This window comes from Mastigoproctus giganteus, chromosome 5 (genome assembly GCF_048544385.1).
Source record: "Mastigoproctus giganteus isolate SK-2022 chromosome 5, ASM4854438v1, whole genome shotgun sequence".
Classification (NCBI taxonomy): domain Eukaryota; kingdom Metazoa; phylum Arthropoda; class Arachnida; order Uropygi; family Thelyphonidae; genus Mastigoproctus; species Mastigoproctus giganteus.
In genome coordinates this window covers 240,332,446-240,348,683 of record NC_143579.1, presented here as the reverse complement: position 1 = coordinate 240,348,683, position 16,238 = coordinate 240,332,446, and the positions used below count along the sequence as shown (strand labels likewise).

At 38.8% G+C, this 16,238-nt stretch overlaps 1 protein-coding gene across 1 annotated transcript in view; it reads left to right on the top strand.

The window, feature by feature from the left end:
* LOC150086323 (post-GPI attachment to proteins factor 6-like) overlaps positions 1 to 16,238 on the top strand; it is an 89,029-nt gene that overhangs the window by 55,793 nt on the left and 16,998 nt on the right. Inside the window, exons 6-8 of the mRNA XM_090373832.1 lie at positions 1,380 to 1,786; positions 2,002 to 2,225; positions 9,715 to 9,869. Coding sequence (XP_090229958.1) covers positions 1,380 to 1,786; positions 2,002 to 2,225; positions 9,715 to 9,869 — 786 coding nt within the window. The remainder of the gene's footprint in view (positions 1 to 1,379; positions 1,787 to 2,001; positions 2,226 to 9,714; positions 9,870 to 16,238) is intronic.

Sequence of the window (16,238 nt, the reverse complement as noted above, 5' to 3'; positions counted from 1 at the left end):
TATTTTAAAAGTGCAGGAAAAAAGAAACTGAATCTTGAAAAAAGAAGTGCTATTATAACTCTGTTTAAAGAAAGTTATTCGATGAGAATAATTCGCAAAAAACTGGGTGTTTCGTTTGAAGGAGTACAAACTCCCATTCGGCGATTCAAGGAGACTGGCAGCATAAAACACAAACCACGATTAGGACACGCGCACGTATCAACGGAATCTTAAGATATCATAACACTGGTCTATAAACGCAACCGACAACTTACTGCACCTGAATCCTGAACCGAGTTCAATAAGAATGGAGAAATTTCCTCGCCTAAATCCACTGTAAAACTTCTCAGAACTTCAATGTTGTGTAGCAGTCCGAAAACCGGAAAATCGAAAGAAAAGAAACGGTTGGCTTGGACTAAGAGCCAACAACATTGGACAATTGAAGAGTGGAAAAACATACTGTGGACGGTTGAATCCAAATTTCAAATTTTTGGATCCAAGCGTAGAGTTTATGGGAAACGATCAACTGAAGGAAAAAGTGGTGTCACATTGTTTAGTGCAATGAAACATGGTGGATGTTCCATCATGATCTGAGGTTGCCTCTGTTTTTCTAGAATGGTGACATCTTCAAAATTGAAAGAATTCTAAGAAAATAAGGATATAAAACATTCTTGAACATATATCCTCTGGACTTCGACTTTAATGGAAGAAATTTGATATTACGACAAGACAATGACCCGAAGTACAGCTCTAAGCTGTGCCGGGATTTCCTAGCAACTAAGCAATAACAAAGGACGGGATATTGCAAATTATGGCATAGCCATCCCAATCGCCTGCCTTAAACCCAAAAGTTTTTATGGGAATATCTGAACCGTCAATTCCGTGAAGTGTGCCCATCTCCACAAAATTTATGGGAACCTTTGAAGATCCCTTGATGAATTCCTTGATTAATGAAGACGTTATAAAATTAATCGCCAGAATGCTACGTCTTTGTAAAGCAGTGATAAAATCTCATGGAGGATATTTTGACGAAACTTCAGTATAGTTGTTAATATTAATCATTGCAATATTCCTTGCTGTAAATTTTTCAACGCTTAATGTAAAAGAAATTCTTAAAATACTTTGTAGCGTATTTTTTATATTAAATCTTACACTGCCACATGGCAGTGTAAAAAAAACAAATAATAATGAAAACTGTTGTCATACGTTGTAATTCCAAACTTTTAAGCGGCAGTGTACATACACAGTATTTTCAAACGGCTATGCAAGTCAAGAGATTTTTTCTTTCGTATCTGACTTAAAACGTTAACATTTCTAGTGACGCGGTTGCTAGTTTTTAGAATCTTACAATATTATTTATTATTTCTAACAGTAAATAAATATTTCTTTCTCGCGTGAAGAGTGCCACACGGGCAGCAACTTGGCGGGGCCCCTTGACGACATCCAGAAAGACTCCTCGTTCGTCTTTCCAAAGGACGTCAAGCCGAGCAAGAAGAAAGTCAAACTCTACCAGACCTCTACCGCTGTGCCCGTCATCACCTCTACGGAATCCCCCTTCCACAGTCCTTTCACAGAGGTCGCGCCCACCCCTTCATGCTGGCCGCAAGTGACCCTGGTACGCAGGAAGCTGCCCGGAAACTTCGCCTTTCGTTATGTCACTGCAGCCGACGCCACAGACGTCAGAGGTGCGGTAAGAGCCCACGTGAATATCACCACCCGGGGTCCCACTCTCACCAGCTTCTCTGTACTTCCTCTACTCGACATTGGAGGAACGCTAGTGGTGGAAATTGTACTGCCTCCGTCCATAGTAAGTAACGACACCTGGCGCTTTCTTTTAATAGAAAATGAAATTTAATCTTCGCGCAAACTCGCTAGTTTACAAGCGGTCGATGATCAGTGACGTCTAGCGTTAGCTGACAAAAGTAACGTTAAATACAATTGCTTAAAAAGTTTAATCTGCTTAAGATATCCGATGAAAACATTCCCCGATGGGAACTAACTCGACTGTCCTTATCGTTTCAGAACACCACTCTGGCCAACATGTCCGTCACAACATGTCTGCAGCATGGCATACGTCCGAGCATCTCTTCTAATGGCAGCTGTATTTCGGGATGGCAACTATCGGTGAACACCAGCTCGAGCCAGGGCTGCCATGGAACGTTGACGGTGCCCTACCCGGAGTCAGGAACGTGGTATCTGAGTCTCCAGCCTCACTGCTATTTCCACGAACGTGAAGGAAATGAAAGGTCAGTACCTCCCCCCCCCCCCCGGTAATGACCATAATCTTGCTTACCACATGTATTGGGATGTCTTGCCAACAAACACATAAGATTAATGCACATTGGAAATCGTTATGGTCAAAGAACTTTCCATCTTCAATTGCACAATACACATAAAAGAAAATTCACTAAATCAATTATCAATTCTTCCATTGATGGGTACCTGTAGCAATGTGATCGTTCTTCCTATTGCTCTGAGAGTCCATGTGAGTGTGTGAAAAAGGGAACCCGTTTGTTAAAGTAGCAGCGGGTGATTTAGAATTCTCAGGATCCTCAGATGAAATATTTGTCAGGGATGTGGCGAAATGCACTGTAAATTGGTGAAACAATGAGCATTTAAACATGTGGGAGCGAAATCTGCCCTTAATTTCTTAAAGCAATTACAGATTACTCTCACACGCTTCATGGTATCTCCCGTACCACTTCTTCAGTGACTGTAAAGACAGCAGAACTGGCAAATTATGGTGATATGATTTGCATAAAGTTGTTAATTTTGATTATACATTATCACCCGTTAATTTGATAACATTTCTTATTTGTTAAGGTTTAGTCTTGAATTAGTTAACAAATAGCTATTTGTTAACTAATTCTCTCAGAAAACCTCACGTAAGGAATTAAATTTTAAGTTTTAAATAAGTTTAATTAGGTATTAATTTCATTAATAATAAATCAATTAACATTAAGCAAATGAATAACTGTCTTGGTACGTGAGGCTGATGGTATCCTTCGATGCCATCAGCCTCACGTACCAAGGCAGTGGTTTACAGTTCATTACATTTACATGTTCTCTACCGTACTCTTTAAACTAAGAAAGTTAGTAACTCCGGTTAGGGTCTCCTGTGGCCAATGTTAGGTTAGTTTGTTGCTAAGAGTGAGGATATTTCTCTTTCGTTGTTTTAATTGATTTTTATTAAGAGATTTTGTGGGTACCAGTTGCCACTAAATATTTGGGAAATTCTATTGATTTTTTATTGGGTGCTTGATCATCAGATAGTCTACACGCTAAAAGAATGAAACTTAAGAATGCTTACTTGTGTGTTCCTGGGATGATTAGAATTAAACTTTATAATGGCTCCTGCATCCGTTGGTTTGCTATATACTGTACTGTATTTATATAAAGAGAGAGTTACTGTGCTTTTTTAACAGATCTAGGAATGGCATGCTATTCCTCTTTTTCTGTTATTATTTTAAATTGTACTCAGCCCCTGGCCTCCTGGCTGTGGCGGGCACATTATTGTATCTGTATCTTTACTGTACAATAAAGATTTTCTTCTACATGGATGTACAGCATTTAGGTAGTTGTGGAAGTTGTTTAATTCCTCTAACCCATGTGGGCTGAGTTTTACATCGAAAGCTCAATTACGGCTAGCGGGCTCACATCGAATTGGAATTCTTTATAACAGTGAAAATTTCGCTTTCATTCATTTTACTGACTCCTCTCAGAGACAGTAATAAACCTCAATAAGGTCCCTCTAAGATGCCCAGTTCGGAAGCTCTGTAACCTACATAATCGAAGAATTTCCTCGTGCGATCGTCACCTTGCGAATCTCACCATGTGTGTTACTCATCTTTCAAGGCTTTAGAGCAGCTCAATGTCTTTTTTCAGTAAAGTCTTCACATTTGGACACTGTGCCAAATGCACCTTTACAGTTGCATTACACAGAGGGATTATGACCTCTCTACCTCATCAAGATAATGTTCAACAAATCATCCATAGGACACCATGGGCTTTCCTAGCCGCCTGTTTTCACTGTTCAGAAAACTTCATATCTATTCACATCTGCCCTATTGTAACTCCCAGATCCCTTTCTTCCTCTACTTATTTTAGTTTATCAACACCAATTGTATTATTTTGTGGTTGCTATTTTCGAAGTGTAAGACTTTGCATTTTGCTGCATTAGCTGCCACTTTTCTGACGATTCTTAAAGTCATTCAACTCATCTGCAGGGCTGCTTGGCACTGATCATTAACGACTCTCCCAATTTTTACGTCGTCTGCAAATGTTACATCACCTTCTTTATCCCTTCGTTGATGTTGTGTATGAAATGAGGAACATCCTTCAGTGCTCAGTTTATCTGTGATCATTATCATCATCAGCCATTTTCAATCCACTGTAGGATGAAGGCCTCTCCAGCAACTTTCCAGTTCCTTCTGTTTTGAGCACTGGCCATCCGTTTACTACCCACAAAACTCATGAATTTCATCTCCGCCTTTACCTTCCAGGTTTTCTTCTAACTCCTCTTGGGTACCATTCTATTATTTTCTTAGTCCATCTGTCATCATGTCTTCGAGCTATGTGTCCTGCCCAAGACCATTTTCTTCTTTAGTTTTGATAAGAATGTCCTTTACTTGAGTTTGCTGCCTAATCCATGTGTTTCTCTCTTTATCTAACAGTCTGATTCCCAATATAATCCGTTCCATTCTTCGCTGTGTAGTTCTCAGCTTCTCTTCCATTCTTTTGGTGAGTGCCCAAGCTTCACTTCCATAAGTCATGGTGGGGAGTATACACTGGTTCATTATTTTACGTTTCAGATAAACTGGGATATTGCTCTTAGTATGTGAATATATTTCCTGAATGCTATCCATCCAAAATTTATTCTTCTCTTGACTTCCAGCCATTTATCATTATTACAGCTAATAACTTGTCCCAGATAAGTATATGACTCCACCTTTTCAATTACTGCTCCTTCAATCATTATATCCCTTCCTATGACATACTAGTTCATCATTACTTTTGTTTTAGCCATATTCATCTTTAGTCCAAAATCCTTACTAACTGTGCATAACTGATTAAGATTTTCCTCTAATTCTTTGGGATCGTGGCTTATGACCACAATGTCATCTGCAAATCGTAAATGGTTTAGGTACTCTCCGTTCACATTGACTCCTTTCTGCGACCAGTATAATCTTCTGAAAGCTTCCTCAAGGGCAGCAGTAAACAGCTTCGGAGATATTGTGTCTCCTTGTCGAACTCCTTTCTCAATTTTAAATTTCCTACTGTCTTTGTCTAGTCTAATAAAGGAGGTAGCGCTATCATATATTTTCTTCAAAATCATAATATATGGAGTATCTATGGCTTGTCTTTCCAGTGCCCGAAACATTGCCTTATGCTGTATGGAGTCAAATGCCTTTTCATAATCCACAAATGCCAGGCATAATGGTGTTTTATATTCGATTGCTTTCTCTCTTTTTAGCTGTGATATAATGTGAAGGTGATCCATAGTTGAGAATCCTGTCCTAACGCCGGCTTGCTCTTTCAGTTGATTCTCATCAAGTATTCTTCATAATCTGTTAGTAATGACCCTTGTGAGAAACTTGTAAATGTGGGATAACAAGCTAATTGGTGTATAATTTCCAATTTATCTCCTTTCTTATGCAGCAAAAGTATGATTGCATTATTCCACTGCTTAGGCGTCACACCTTTTCTAATGTACTTTATGAAGATCCTTGCCAGTTTTTGTGTTATGTCTCTTCCTCCCAATTTTAACAACTCTACAGTAACTTCATCTTCACCCGGGGCTTTCTGATTCTTCATTTTCTTCAATGCATGTTCTACCTCATCAGGAAGAATATCGGGTATGTCTTATGTGTTGCTACTTTGCAATCCACTTCCCCACTGCTGGTATCATTCCCTCGCTCCTTGTATAATTCTCTATAGTAGTCTTCTGCTATTTGAATTATGCCTTCTCTGCTGTTTATAAGTACACCTGTAAGAACTATTCTTACGTATATTTTTTGGAATTTATAAATTATCAAATTTTAATAAATAACTAAGTTAAAAACAGTCAAGCACTCAGCAGAATTGCTGGTCTGTTTACACTTCGAAAGTGAGAGATTAGCGTAGCAGCAGGAGGGACGCTGACCAGCCTCTAATACAATGGGTAGGCCAGTTTGACGCAGTTCGTGCCTACAGAAAAAATAGGGCTGTGGGCTGCTGACGGTAACGGGGGACAAAAGAACGCCCACACCCCAAAAGTGGTTTCGGTACCCCATCCAAAGGGAAGACCCAGATCAGAGAGTTCTCCGTGTTCGAGCTGTAAACAAAGTACAAACAGGCCGACACGGGAGGCACTCTCACAAATTTCACAGGCGGTGTCTTGGAAGGAAGCGTGAAGGAAGAGGTAAGTGGTAGCGGGCATCCCAAAGATAGTTCTACAGATTGCTTAGTGCCCAGATGTTCTCGTCACAAAGAAGGGAGCTCGACCTACCAAACGCGGGTCCAGGCGACGAGAAAAAAAAATAATCGAATGAAATTAAAGATGAAGAGAGAGAGAGAGAGAAAAATATGATTGGACGAAAAATAAGGGAGAGTTGGAAACAAAACTCGGATGCAGGAAGAAGACGGGAGAGAGCCCGAAAGTCAGAGTCCCGAAGCCTGGAAGGGAAAGATCCGGAGGAGAATCCGGGGAGAGGCGTGAGAGTGGCGGAAAGATAATATTTTTGGGAGTGCGGGGAGCGCATATAGAAAGTTCCGAAAAAATGAAAGTATAGTGGGTAGAATAATAGTAAAAAAAAAGGGCGGAAGGGTCAGAGTAAGGAAGGTCGTTCGAGTTATCCACTGTGAAAAAAAGCAACAGTCCTGGAGGAAGATCCTGTGCGCAATAGGAACGTCTGAGGTCGAGCCGGGAGCACATCTAGCGAGTTTGCGGTGGCCAAGTCCAGCGAGGAAATAGCTGAAGAAGCAAAGAAGGAAAACTCATCCAGGTGGTAGAAAAGGAAAGCAAGTAAGTTTATGTAGAATATTTATTAACAGAAACGGTGTTATAAAGAAATAAACGAAAGAAAAAGTAATGGACAGGACAGTCAGTAAAGAACTGAAACCAGATGAACACTATCTTAAGTGATAGAAATTAGAGTCACTAACTAGGGAAAAAGTGAGAAAGAAAGAGTGTGAGTATTACTCATCTGTGATTAGAAGTATCTGAGAAATAAGGAAAGTTGTTAAACCTGAAAAGGGCCAAGTTTATGGAATGTATAACTAGTAATAACAGTGTATAATATTTATTCTGTAGAACATTCCTCTCTAGAGTATATAGGATGAAGGTGAAACTTAATTGAATCACCCCTTGTATATTAATAACTAGTTGTAAGAATTTGGATACATTATGAATTATATAGTGTGTGTAAATATCTTGTATAAACAAGTAAATAAATGTAGTTTGTTTTATCATGAGCTTTATGTGTGATATTCACACCAAGCATTAACTGTAAGTCACGGGAACTATTCTAGCACGGGGAGATAATAACACAAATAAGAGAAAATTAGTATTTCCTCCAAATTGGATCTTCTGATACAAAACCTTAATGACAAAGGAGTGAGTAAGAAGGGTGCCGATTAACTGCGCAGCAGATAGCTTGTGGGTCTTGGAAGGGAAGTGAGGACCCCCCTGTTTAAAGGAATAAAGAAAATAACAACAACAACCTTTATGGTTCCAAGGAAAAGAGGGAAAGAAATAGCTAAGGGATAGATTAAAATAAGGTCTAAAATAATAATAAGAAAATAAATATATATATAGAAATAATAATAATAATTAAAATATACCCCCTCCCCCCACACACCATCGCTATTCTTCAGTTTCAGTATCATTTGTCTTTCTGTATTACTGCTCATGGCTGCTAATTTAAATCCTTTGTTTTCCCTTAATGCTTGTTCTACTTTTCTTGTGTTAAAATCTTCTTATGTCCTCTCTGAGTCTCTTTCTAATGGCTTTGCATAACTAAGTATACTCAATTTTTTTCTTGGCAGTGTTTATCTTGCTCTTCATTTTTCGCCTTCGGTTCATCATAACAAGTGTTTCTTGACTAATTTTGTCTTCTTTGGATTTCTTTTTCCCTATAGGTTTCTTGGGCTTTATCACTTTCAGAAAGTTGTAATATTCCTCGTCGATATCTTGGTCCTGAGCAGTCTGCAGAAGCTCAAACTTGTTCTTAAATTCCAGTATATACTGCTTTTTCTCCTCCTCTGTTATCTCAAAGACCTTTGTATTATTTACTCGAGTCAGTTTTTTCCTTTCCTTTCCTACATCTATATCAAGTGTACATCTTACCATTCTGTGATCACTTCCAACATTCCTTATTCAGGACGGTAACATCATTCACAATATATCTTCTGTTAGTGAGGATGAAGTCGATTTCATTAGTTGTTAATCCATTTGGACTCTTCCATGTTCACTTTCTGTTCACCCTTTTCTTGAAAAAAAAGTGTTCATTACTGACAATCCTTGAGATTATGCAAATTCCACAAGTCTTTCATTTCTTTCACCAATTCCAAAATTTCCTATAGTTCCTCTTTCTGCGCTGTTTTGTCTTTTTCCAACCTTAGCATTGAAGTCCCCCATAATAATAGTGTAGTGGGTTTTCTGCTCATCTAGAAGACTCTCAATTTCGGTGTACATTCCTTCAACCTCTTCGTCATCATGGCTCGATGTTGGTGCATAAATCATTATAACCTTTAGCTTGTACCTCTTAGAAATCTTGAGTATTAGTCTTGACACCCTTGGTGATGTACTTTTGAATTCCAAAATGTTGTTTTTTAAATCTTTATGGACCAGAAACCCAACTCCACCTTCACTCCTTTCAGTGTTTCCATTGGTGTATAGCAGATTTCCGCTTGATAAACTTATAAGTGATTCATTTCTTCTTCTTGTTTCAGCCAAACCGATGATATTCCAATTCACATTTTCTAATTCCTTTTCCAGCTCTAATATCCTGTCTTCACCGATGAGTGATCTTACGTTATAACAGGCAAAGTTCCGTTTCCGTGCATGGCAGCCTGGTCGTACCCAGAGATTCTTAGCACCCTCTTGCTTCCACTCTGATCCTCTCGCTGCCGTAAGAGGGGGGAGTGAAAGCCGCTGGGGATTGAGGGCCATTTGTTTTGTCGTGCTGTCATATGCTGAAGGGTTTGGGTCTTTTCCTCTTCACGCTGACCAGGCGTCTTGAAGAGAACCACTCTACACGTTCGTTGCCACCTAAGTAACGTAACAGAGCTTACCATCGAGAAGGCGTGCATGAGTGGATTTTAGGGAAGCAGGCCAACCGGACTTCTAAATCTTCTGTAATAGAGAGATATTGGATCCATCAGTGTTTTAGACCGAGTGTCTGATAACACACAGGATAGCTGTTCCCCTCTATCTGTGATCAGCATTGATCAAATATAAAGTGAACTGTCTCGGTGTATTCCTTTAACCATTCTTCTTACGTAAGCCTTCACTGTAATACTGTTAGCCTTCATCATGAGCGCTTTTATTTCCTGGCGGGGTTGCCTAAATTATTATTGCATAGAAACACTTACACAATTAAGCTGTAAGGATATCTGACATATATTTGTAACTTGCTACAATTTAAATGCATCCCTTATAAAAACTATTTAAATAAAACGAAAGTTTAGAAAACTGTAGTGCTTAACGTCACACATCAAAATGTATTGTTACCCTGGTGGTTTCCTTTCCAACAGCGAGGTGGTGGATGTCCCCTGTGACAGCAATCGGACGTCGGTGGTGATGAGACTGGAGTCGGGTCCATGCGTAGCTGGAAACTGTGGGAACTACGGCCGTTGCTACCAGTACCTCAGCGGGGGACTCATCTTCAGCACGTGCCTCTGTGGCTCAGGTAAGGTTCGTACGTATATTTATTTAAATGTTTATTTTACAGCTCCTGGACAGCCTTAAGAAGAAGGGTAATGTGAAATCACATATTTACGAATAAATAAAATATGCACAGCACACTGAACTTACGTTTTTTTTTTTCAATATTCTTTCATCTTTGTATTCTTCGCAATTACCACAGTACGGTTTCCTTTGAGTGACATTATAATCGTAATGATGGCATTTTTCATCTCTGACGTATAAGGAATTGGCACTCAAGTTGAACTAAATACTTAGCTTCACCTGCACGAGGCATTAAGGAATAAGTAGCTCTGAACCAATCCTGCAAACCGTTCTATTTACTGATTTTTCTATTGGATGCAACGTTTCTCCAATCGTTACATTTCAGGGGTGTTCAATAACCCCCCGAAAACCTTATATACTTTACTCAAAAAGTGTTTATCAAATCAAACCCTTAATTACGTGATGTTCAAGACGTGTTGAGTACCCATAAGGTGAGAACTGTGTAGCAGTTCTTTCGAAAGTTTTTCAGAGAGGAAGAGCAACAGCGGATATGAGTTACTTCTCCCGAGCAAGAGCAATCTTTATTAGGAACAAGAAGGAGGTGATAAAACTTAACCTAGAGGCTACCATGAATAAGGGGCAGCCCTTCCAGAGAAGCCAATCAGATGACGCCCTTGACTCGCTCAACCTTAGCAGTTGGCTCGACCACATAACTATTTTCTTCGGTCAGCCACTATCCACTACACCAATGGAATTCCCACTCAATCAGCTCCTTAAACTCCGTTCACCTCACCAAAGATCAGCTGATCAACGCAATAAATAAATTGCACCTACGGCTGCATTCGGTGCCGACCAGATTCCTCAATTTATGCTTAAATTCCTGAGTACATTTATCGTTGATCTTGTTGCTCTTTAACAAGATCCTTTATCGAAATTTTTTCCCTTCTATGTTACATATCTATCTAGTAAGACGGTTGGCAAAATTACGTTCTACATCTCAACTCTGTCACTTCCGCCCAATTTCTTTTGTATTAAGCCTATTAAAGCTCTTTGAGAAATCTCTTCTGAGAACGCTAACCACCCAAATAATGCCACAACAGTTACCGCAGATCCACTATGCTACCCTGTCAAGATCCACCACTACCAAGTTCCTCGAGGCCGTTGAGCATGGATCTGATATCACCGTTACGTATATCGACGTCCAGGCTGCATTTGATGCCATATCCGTTCATGTGTAGGCGAGCCTACTATGTGACTGTTACCTCATTGGCGGAGACGTGCTCTGGTTTATTGAGACAATGCTTGCTAGCAAAACTATTATTGTCCACAATGGTAGTCGGAGTTACACCAGGACAATCACAGATGGGGTCCACAAGGCGGGATCTTATCTGATATCTTGTTCTCTGCTGTTCTCGTGCCTTTTGGGACGGGCTGAACAGATATAATCACCTTTGCTGATAATATAAAATTGTTCACCATGGAGACACACTACTGACTATACCAATTCCTTGATCCTACAGAAAATCCAGAGGCCTCGAGCATTCTCCGGTTTCGGTCTTCGCATCAATCCTAAGAAGCGAAACAGTCGACGTTTTCACTCAAAAGGAACCCAACGATGGTGCAATCCATTTTAAGAGGATCCGCGATTTTTGCTGTCCGACATCACACCGATTTGGATGTTATTTGACTAGAAGCTCTCCTTTCTACCACATATAAATCACCTACAAATAAAGTTCTGCCGACTCCGGTAAATGCTTAAGCAACAACTTTCACACATGTCCATGACCAAGCTGTTGGGTGTAGATACATTAATACCTGTATATCCAGTCATTCTCTATGGCGCCAAAGTCTGGACTTCAACTGCTACGAAGCATCTTAGACGGATTTTCGCCGGGGAATTCTGACTGTTAAAGTGGGCCATATGGAAATTTCAGCTTTTCCTTGCACCAAAGACCACCCAGATGGCGGAAACTCAACGTCAGACGTCTTCCTGCCATCATTCACGAGAGAAGCTGACTCGTCTGCTGTAAAAATGATGGTTGGCATTATTTCTGAACCAGACTTCTGGGCTAACAGCGGATGGAGGATCGCAGTTCGAAGCCTTGGGGCAAACACAAATCGGTTAAAGTTAGCTGATCGGTTCCTACCCATGCAAATGCTGTATATACGTACACTTTCTGCGCGGGTAACAGTGCTATCGTCACCGTCCTCCTCCTCGCACCGGGTGGAAAAAGCTCAGATTCGAATCCCGTCGATGAGGCGAGGAAATTTAATGGGCTTGTTTCACTCCGTGGCTGAGTTAGTCGGTCTCAGACGTAGATAGTAAGGTTATTCCCCCAGTAACTCGGGTTTTTCGTCCAGAAAAAGAGGCAAATCGACCAGAGAACACATGCAATTTACGGACATAATACACAATGCATGGGAGATGAATTTAATTATTCGGGTGGCCTAAAAAAAAAAAAAAGTACATACACTCCATGTACGGCGACTTGTACAAGTTCGCAGTTGATAAAAAATATTGGTACACCAAACTCCATCGCCTCCTTCTCAGACCCACGTCACAGGGTATTAGAACCTGCTCCCAAGGATCTCCATCCCATCACCGCCATGGATCCATCACTCCAGTGTTCCAACTTTTTCGCGCCTGTTCAGAAGACTATCCTGCGCTATAAAAGGACTTCTCCCTAGACAATTATTTTACTTCCCAGCATGCTGTTCTAAATACACATGTTTTCGAATTTTACAGATGTGCTTTTCTTAAGTGGTCCCTGTGTGGTCTTCAATGTCACTTATTAAATTGCTTTAACTGTATGCATTTGGAATCCTAAAATTGCGAATTTTTCTAAAAGAAAATCATGTTGTGCTTTTTATCAATTGTTTTCTGTTCATTTAATTTTCCTGTTATGAAATGTCTATATTAAATGCAAAATAACAATTAGTAATAATTATATGTATAAAAAAAACAACAACAAAAACCTCGAAGTCTTTTCCAGATCAAAATCTGGAACTATAGAAAAACATGAACATATAATATTAAAAGCTGTGCATTAAAATTATCCCATATCTGTTCAAATATCTCACCAACTTAGTAGCAACATAGCTAGGAGTGGTAGTATTGTCTCGCCTTTGTCAGTCCACGGGGCATCCAAGCCAATCTAAAACTACTGAGCTTTCCACCAGGCAGCGATCGCAGCTGCATTTCTGTATGTATGCATTTAACTGTCGAAGGGTGGCACCCGGACATACATCCATCTCCACCAATTTAGCATATAATACCATGTTCTCATAAATGGCCTGTTAGTGTAAGTGTGTGTAATGTGTTGTAAAGTGAAATAGGCTACTCTGCCACCAGGTCCATTGGGAAATTACCACCTGATGCCTATCCCTGGCACGAGGAGTTGAGCCCGGGTCTACTAATTCTGGCGGTACATATAGCACCTAGATCCTGCACCCACCAGTAAGTAAGTGTGAGAGACTGGTAGGTGCCAGCAGTCCCGCTCCTGGGTTGCCCACACTCAAGGGCCAGCAAAAAAAAAAAAAAAAAAAAAAACATTCACCAACTAGGAGAATACTTCTTACTAGTGAGTGCAGCAATCCCGCCTCATGGTCATTTCACTAAGCCTGCACAAAAAAAAAAAAGTTCTCTCCCTCCACAAGACAGAATGCCTATCCATCCAGAGGAGAGAGAGAGAGAGAGAGAGAGAGAGAGGAGAAAAAAAAAAAAAAAAAAAAAGAAGTGTACAGGTGTTTATTCAGTATTAGTAACCACAGGTATACGCCTCCTTTTATTTAAATGTCAACCTGCAAAACTTTTGAAATTCCACAAAATTCCTTTCATTAGACAGCCAAAGAATTCAGAACCCCTAATAAAATTAGGGACCAAATTAAATAAGTCTCATCTAAATTCCTCATACAAATTGCATTCATATAAGATATGATCCATGTTTCCAACCTTCCACAAACGCAGTAAAAGGATCTTCCACTAAACCACATTGATGCAACTTACTTTTTAAGGAACCATGCCCCCCCCCCGTAATCAAATATGAGCATTCCATACTTGGATAAAACCAGCAATGAAATTTGTTATTAAAATTAAATTCGACACTAGATATAAATAATTAAATTACTTTACCAGTACTACTGGAATCCCAACGGTCCTGCCATAATTTAATTAATTTCACCAAAATTTCTTTCTTTCTCTTTGCTAATTGCGGAAGAAATCTCATTAGTAATCCCCATAAATGCAATTTGTTTTCCCTTACGTATAAAATAACAAAAAGCTCTAAACACGACTGCTAAATCCAAAGGCAAAACCCCGCAATCACCTGAAGAGCATTAGTCAAAACGGTCTTACAAACACGCAAAAAAGTTAACAACATTATTCTTTGGATTGAATAATGTTGTTAACTTTTTTCAATGTTTAACAACATTGAATAAAGCTTTTGTTTAAATTTTACTTTGACAGTACGAATGTACCAGATTGATGCAGCATACGACACAATCGGAATAAAAATAGCTTTATAATATAGATACAAAATGCGTTTACGTAAGCCCCAATCTTTTATGGTAACCCTAACTATAGAGGCAGTGTAATTTTTTATTTTCCTACTTAAATAATTCAAATGTTGTGAAAACAATAACTTATCATCAAAGATAACCCCTGAATATTTTACCTGGGAAACAAGAGGAACCTGTTTACTAATAATCGAGGTGGTCTGTTGTAGTCTAATTTTCCTTTTAGTAACATCATGACAGTTTTAGTAGATGAAATGTTTAGTTTGTTTAATGTAGCCCAATCAGTCAAATCCTCAACAATAACCTCCATTCTACTTTCTAAGACTACTCTAGATCTCCTTGCGCCACACACAAACCAAATCATCGTCATTAGCCACCTTATAACAATCAGGGATTGTTCTACTTATCCACTGATTTAAGACCAGATTCCATAAAATAGGACCCAACACAGATCCCTGTGGACAACCGCGATCAATAACTCTATTAAATGTTAGATGTTGGGATCTTATAATAATCTGCCTATCCATTAAGTAACTTTTAATAATTGATATAACAAATCAGACAATTTTTAATTCTCTTAATGAAGAGAGAACACTTTGATACCATACAGTATGAAATGCTCCTTCGAAATCTATGAATAATGCTAGCACATATATTTCTCACCAGAATTTACACTAAAATTAATCAAATCGCGTAGGGCATCCTCTGTTGAGTTATTTCTCTTAAAACCATACTGATATTTAAAATGAAGATTTTCTTCATTGAACAATTTCTCTAGCCTTAACAACAACAATCTTTCCAGTATTTTGCCCAAATTTGCTAACAAAGAAATGGGTCTATAACCCCTAGGATCAGTCAACAATTTGCCAGGTTTTTGTAATAATTTTAACGGAGCAATTTTCCAAAATCCTGGAAAAACTCCTTTCAATAAACACTTATTATACATATTAACCATTATTTCTGAACACAACTCAACAAACTTTTTAACACTATTATTTTCAATCAAGTATAAACCTGGTGTTTTATTATCCCCAACCTTAGAACATACAAATTTCACTTCATCAATATTAAACAACTCCATCTCAGATGATCCAGTATACTGTTCATTCCCCTGTGTAATTTGTTGCTGTTGTACACCATCTTCCCTACAATTGTCATTCAGAAATAAAGTGCTAGTAATAGTAGCAATTGCAGAGTACCAATCAATAGACTCAGTATCATTTGAATACACGATATTAATTAAATTATTAACATTCAGCTTGTTTTTGGTTAACTTACACAACAATCCCCATGGCTCACTATTTCCAGTAGTACAAACCAATTCTTTCCATGCATTAAATTTGTGTTCAGAGATTGCCTTATGATATTCTCTCCTCTTAATTTTATACATTTCTTTATACCTTTTAATGCTTCATTATTACTCCCACCCCTAACCCTCTGAAAAAGCTTCCTGATTCTAAACACTTCCCTCCTTAATACTGATAACTCAAAAAAGACCACCAAGGTACTTTGTAACCTCTGTTTCCTGCTCTTATAGCAGCCAAATATTTAAACCATTAAAAATGGAAATTGAACAAAAAATACATATTCAGAAGCAGTTAATTAATTTAAATTGTCCGTAGTATAAATTAAAAAACTATGTAACACAGCACTTTTAAATTTATCCCCCTTATTATTCTTATAATTAAATCTCAAAGTATCATCTGACATATCTGTGGCGCTAATTTCTGATAAATTTATAATTATTACAATTGCTCTGTGATCACTGTAGTCATAATTGTAACAAGGTCCCAAGAACTAACTCTTCTATTTAACTGATTATTTACCAAGGTGATGTCGATATTGGAAACACCAT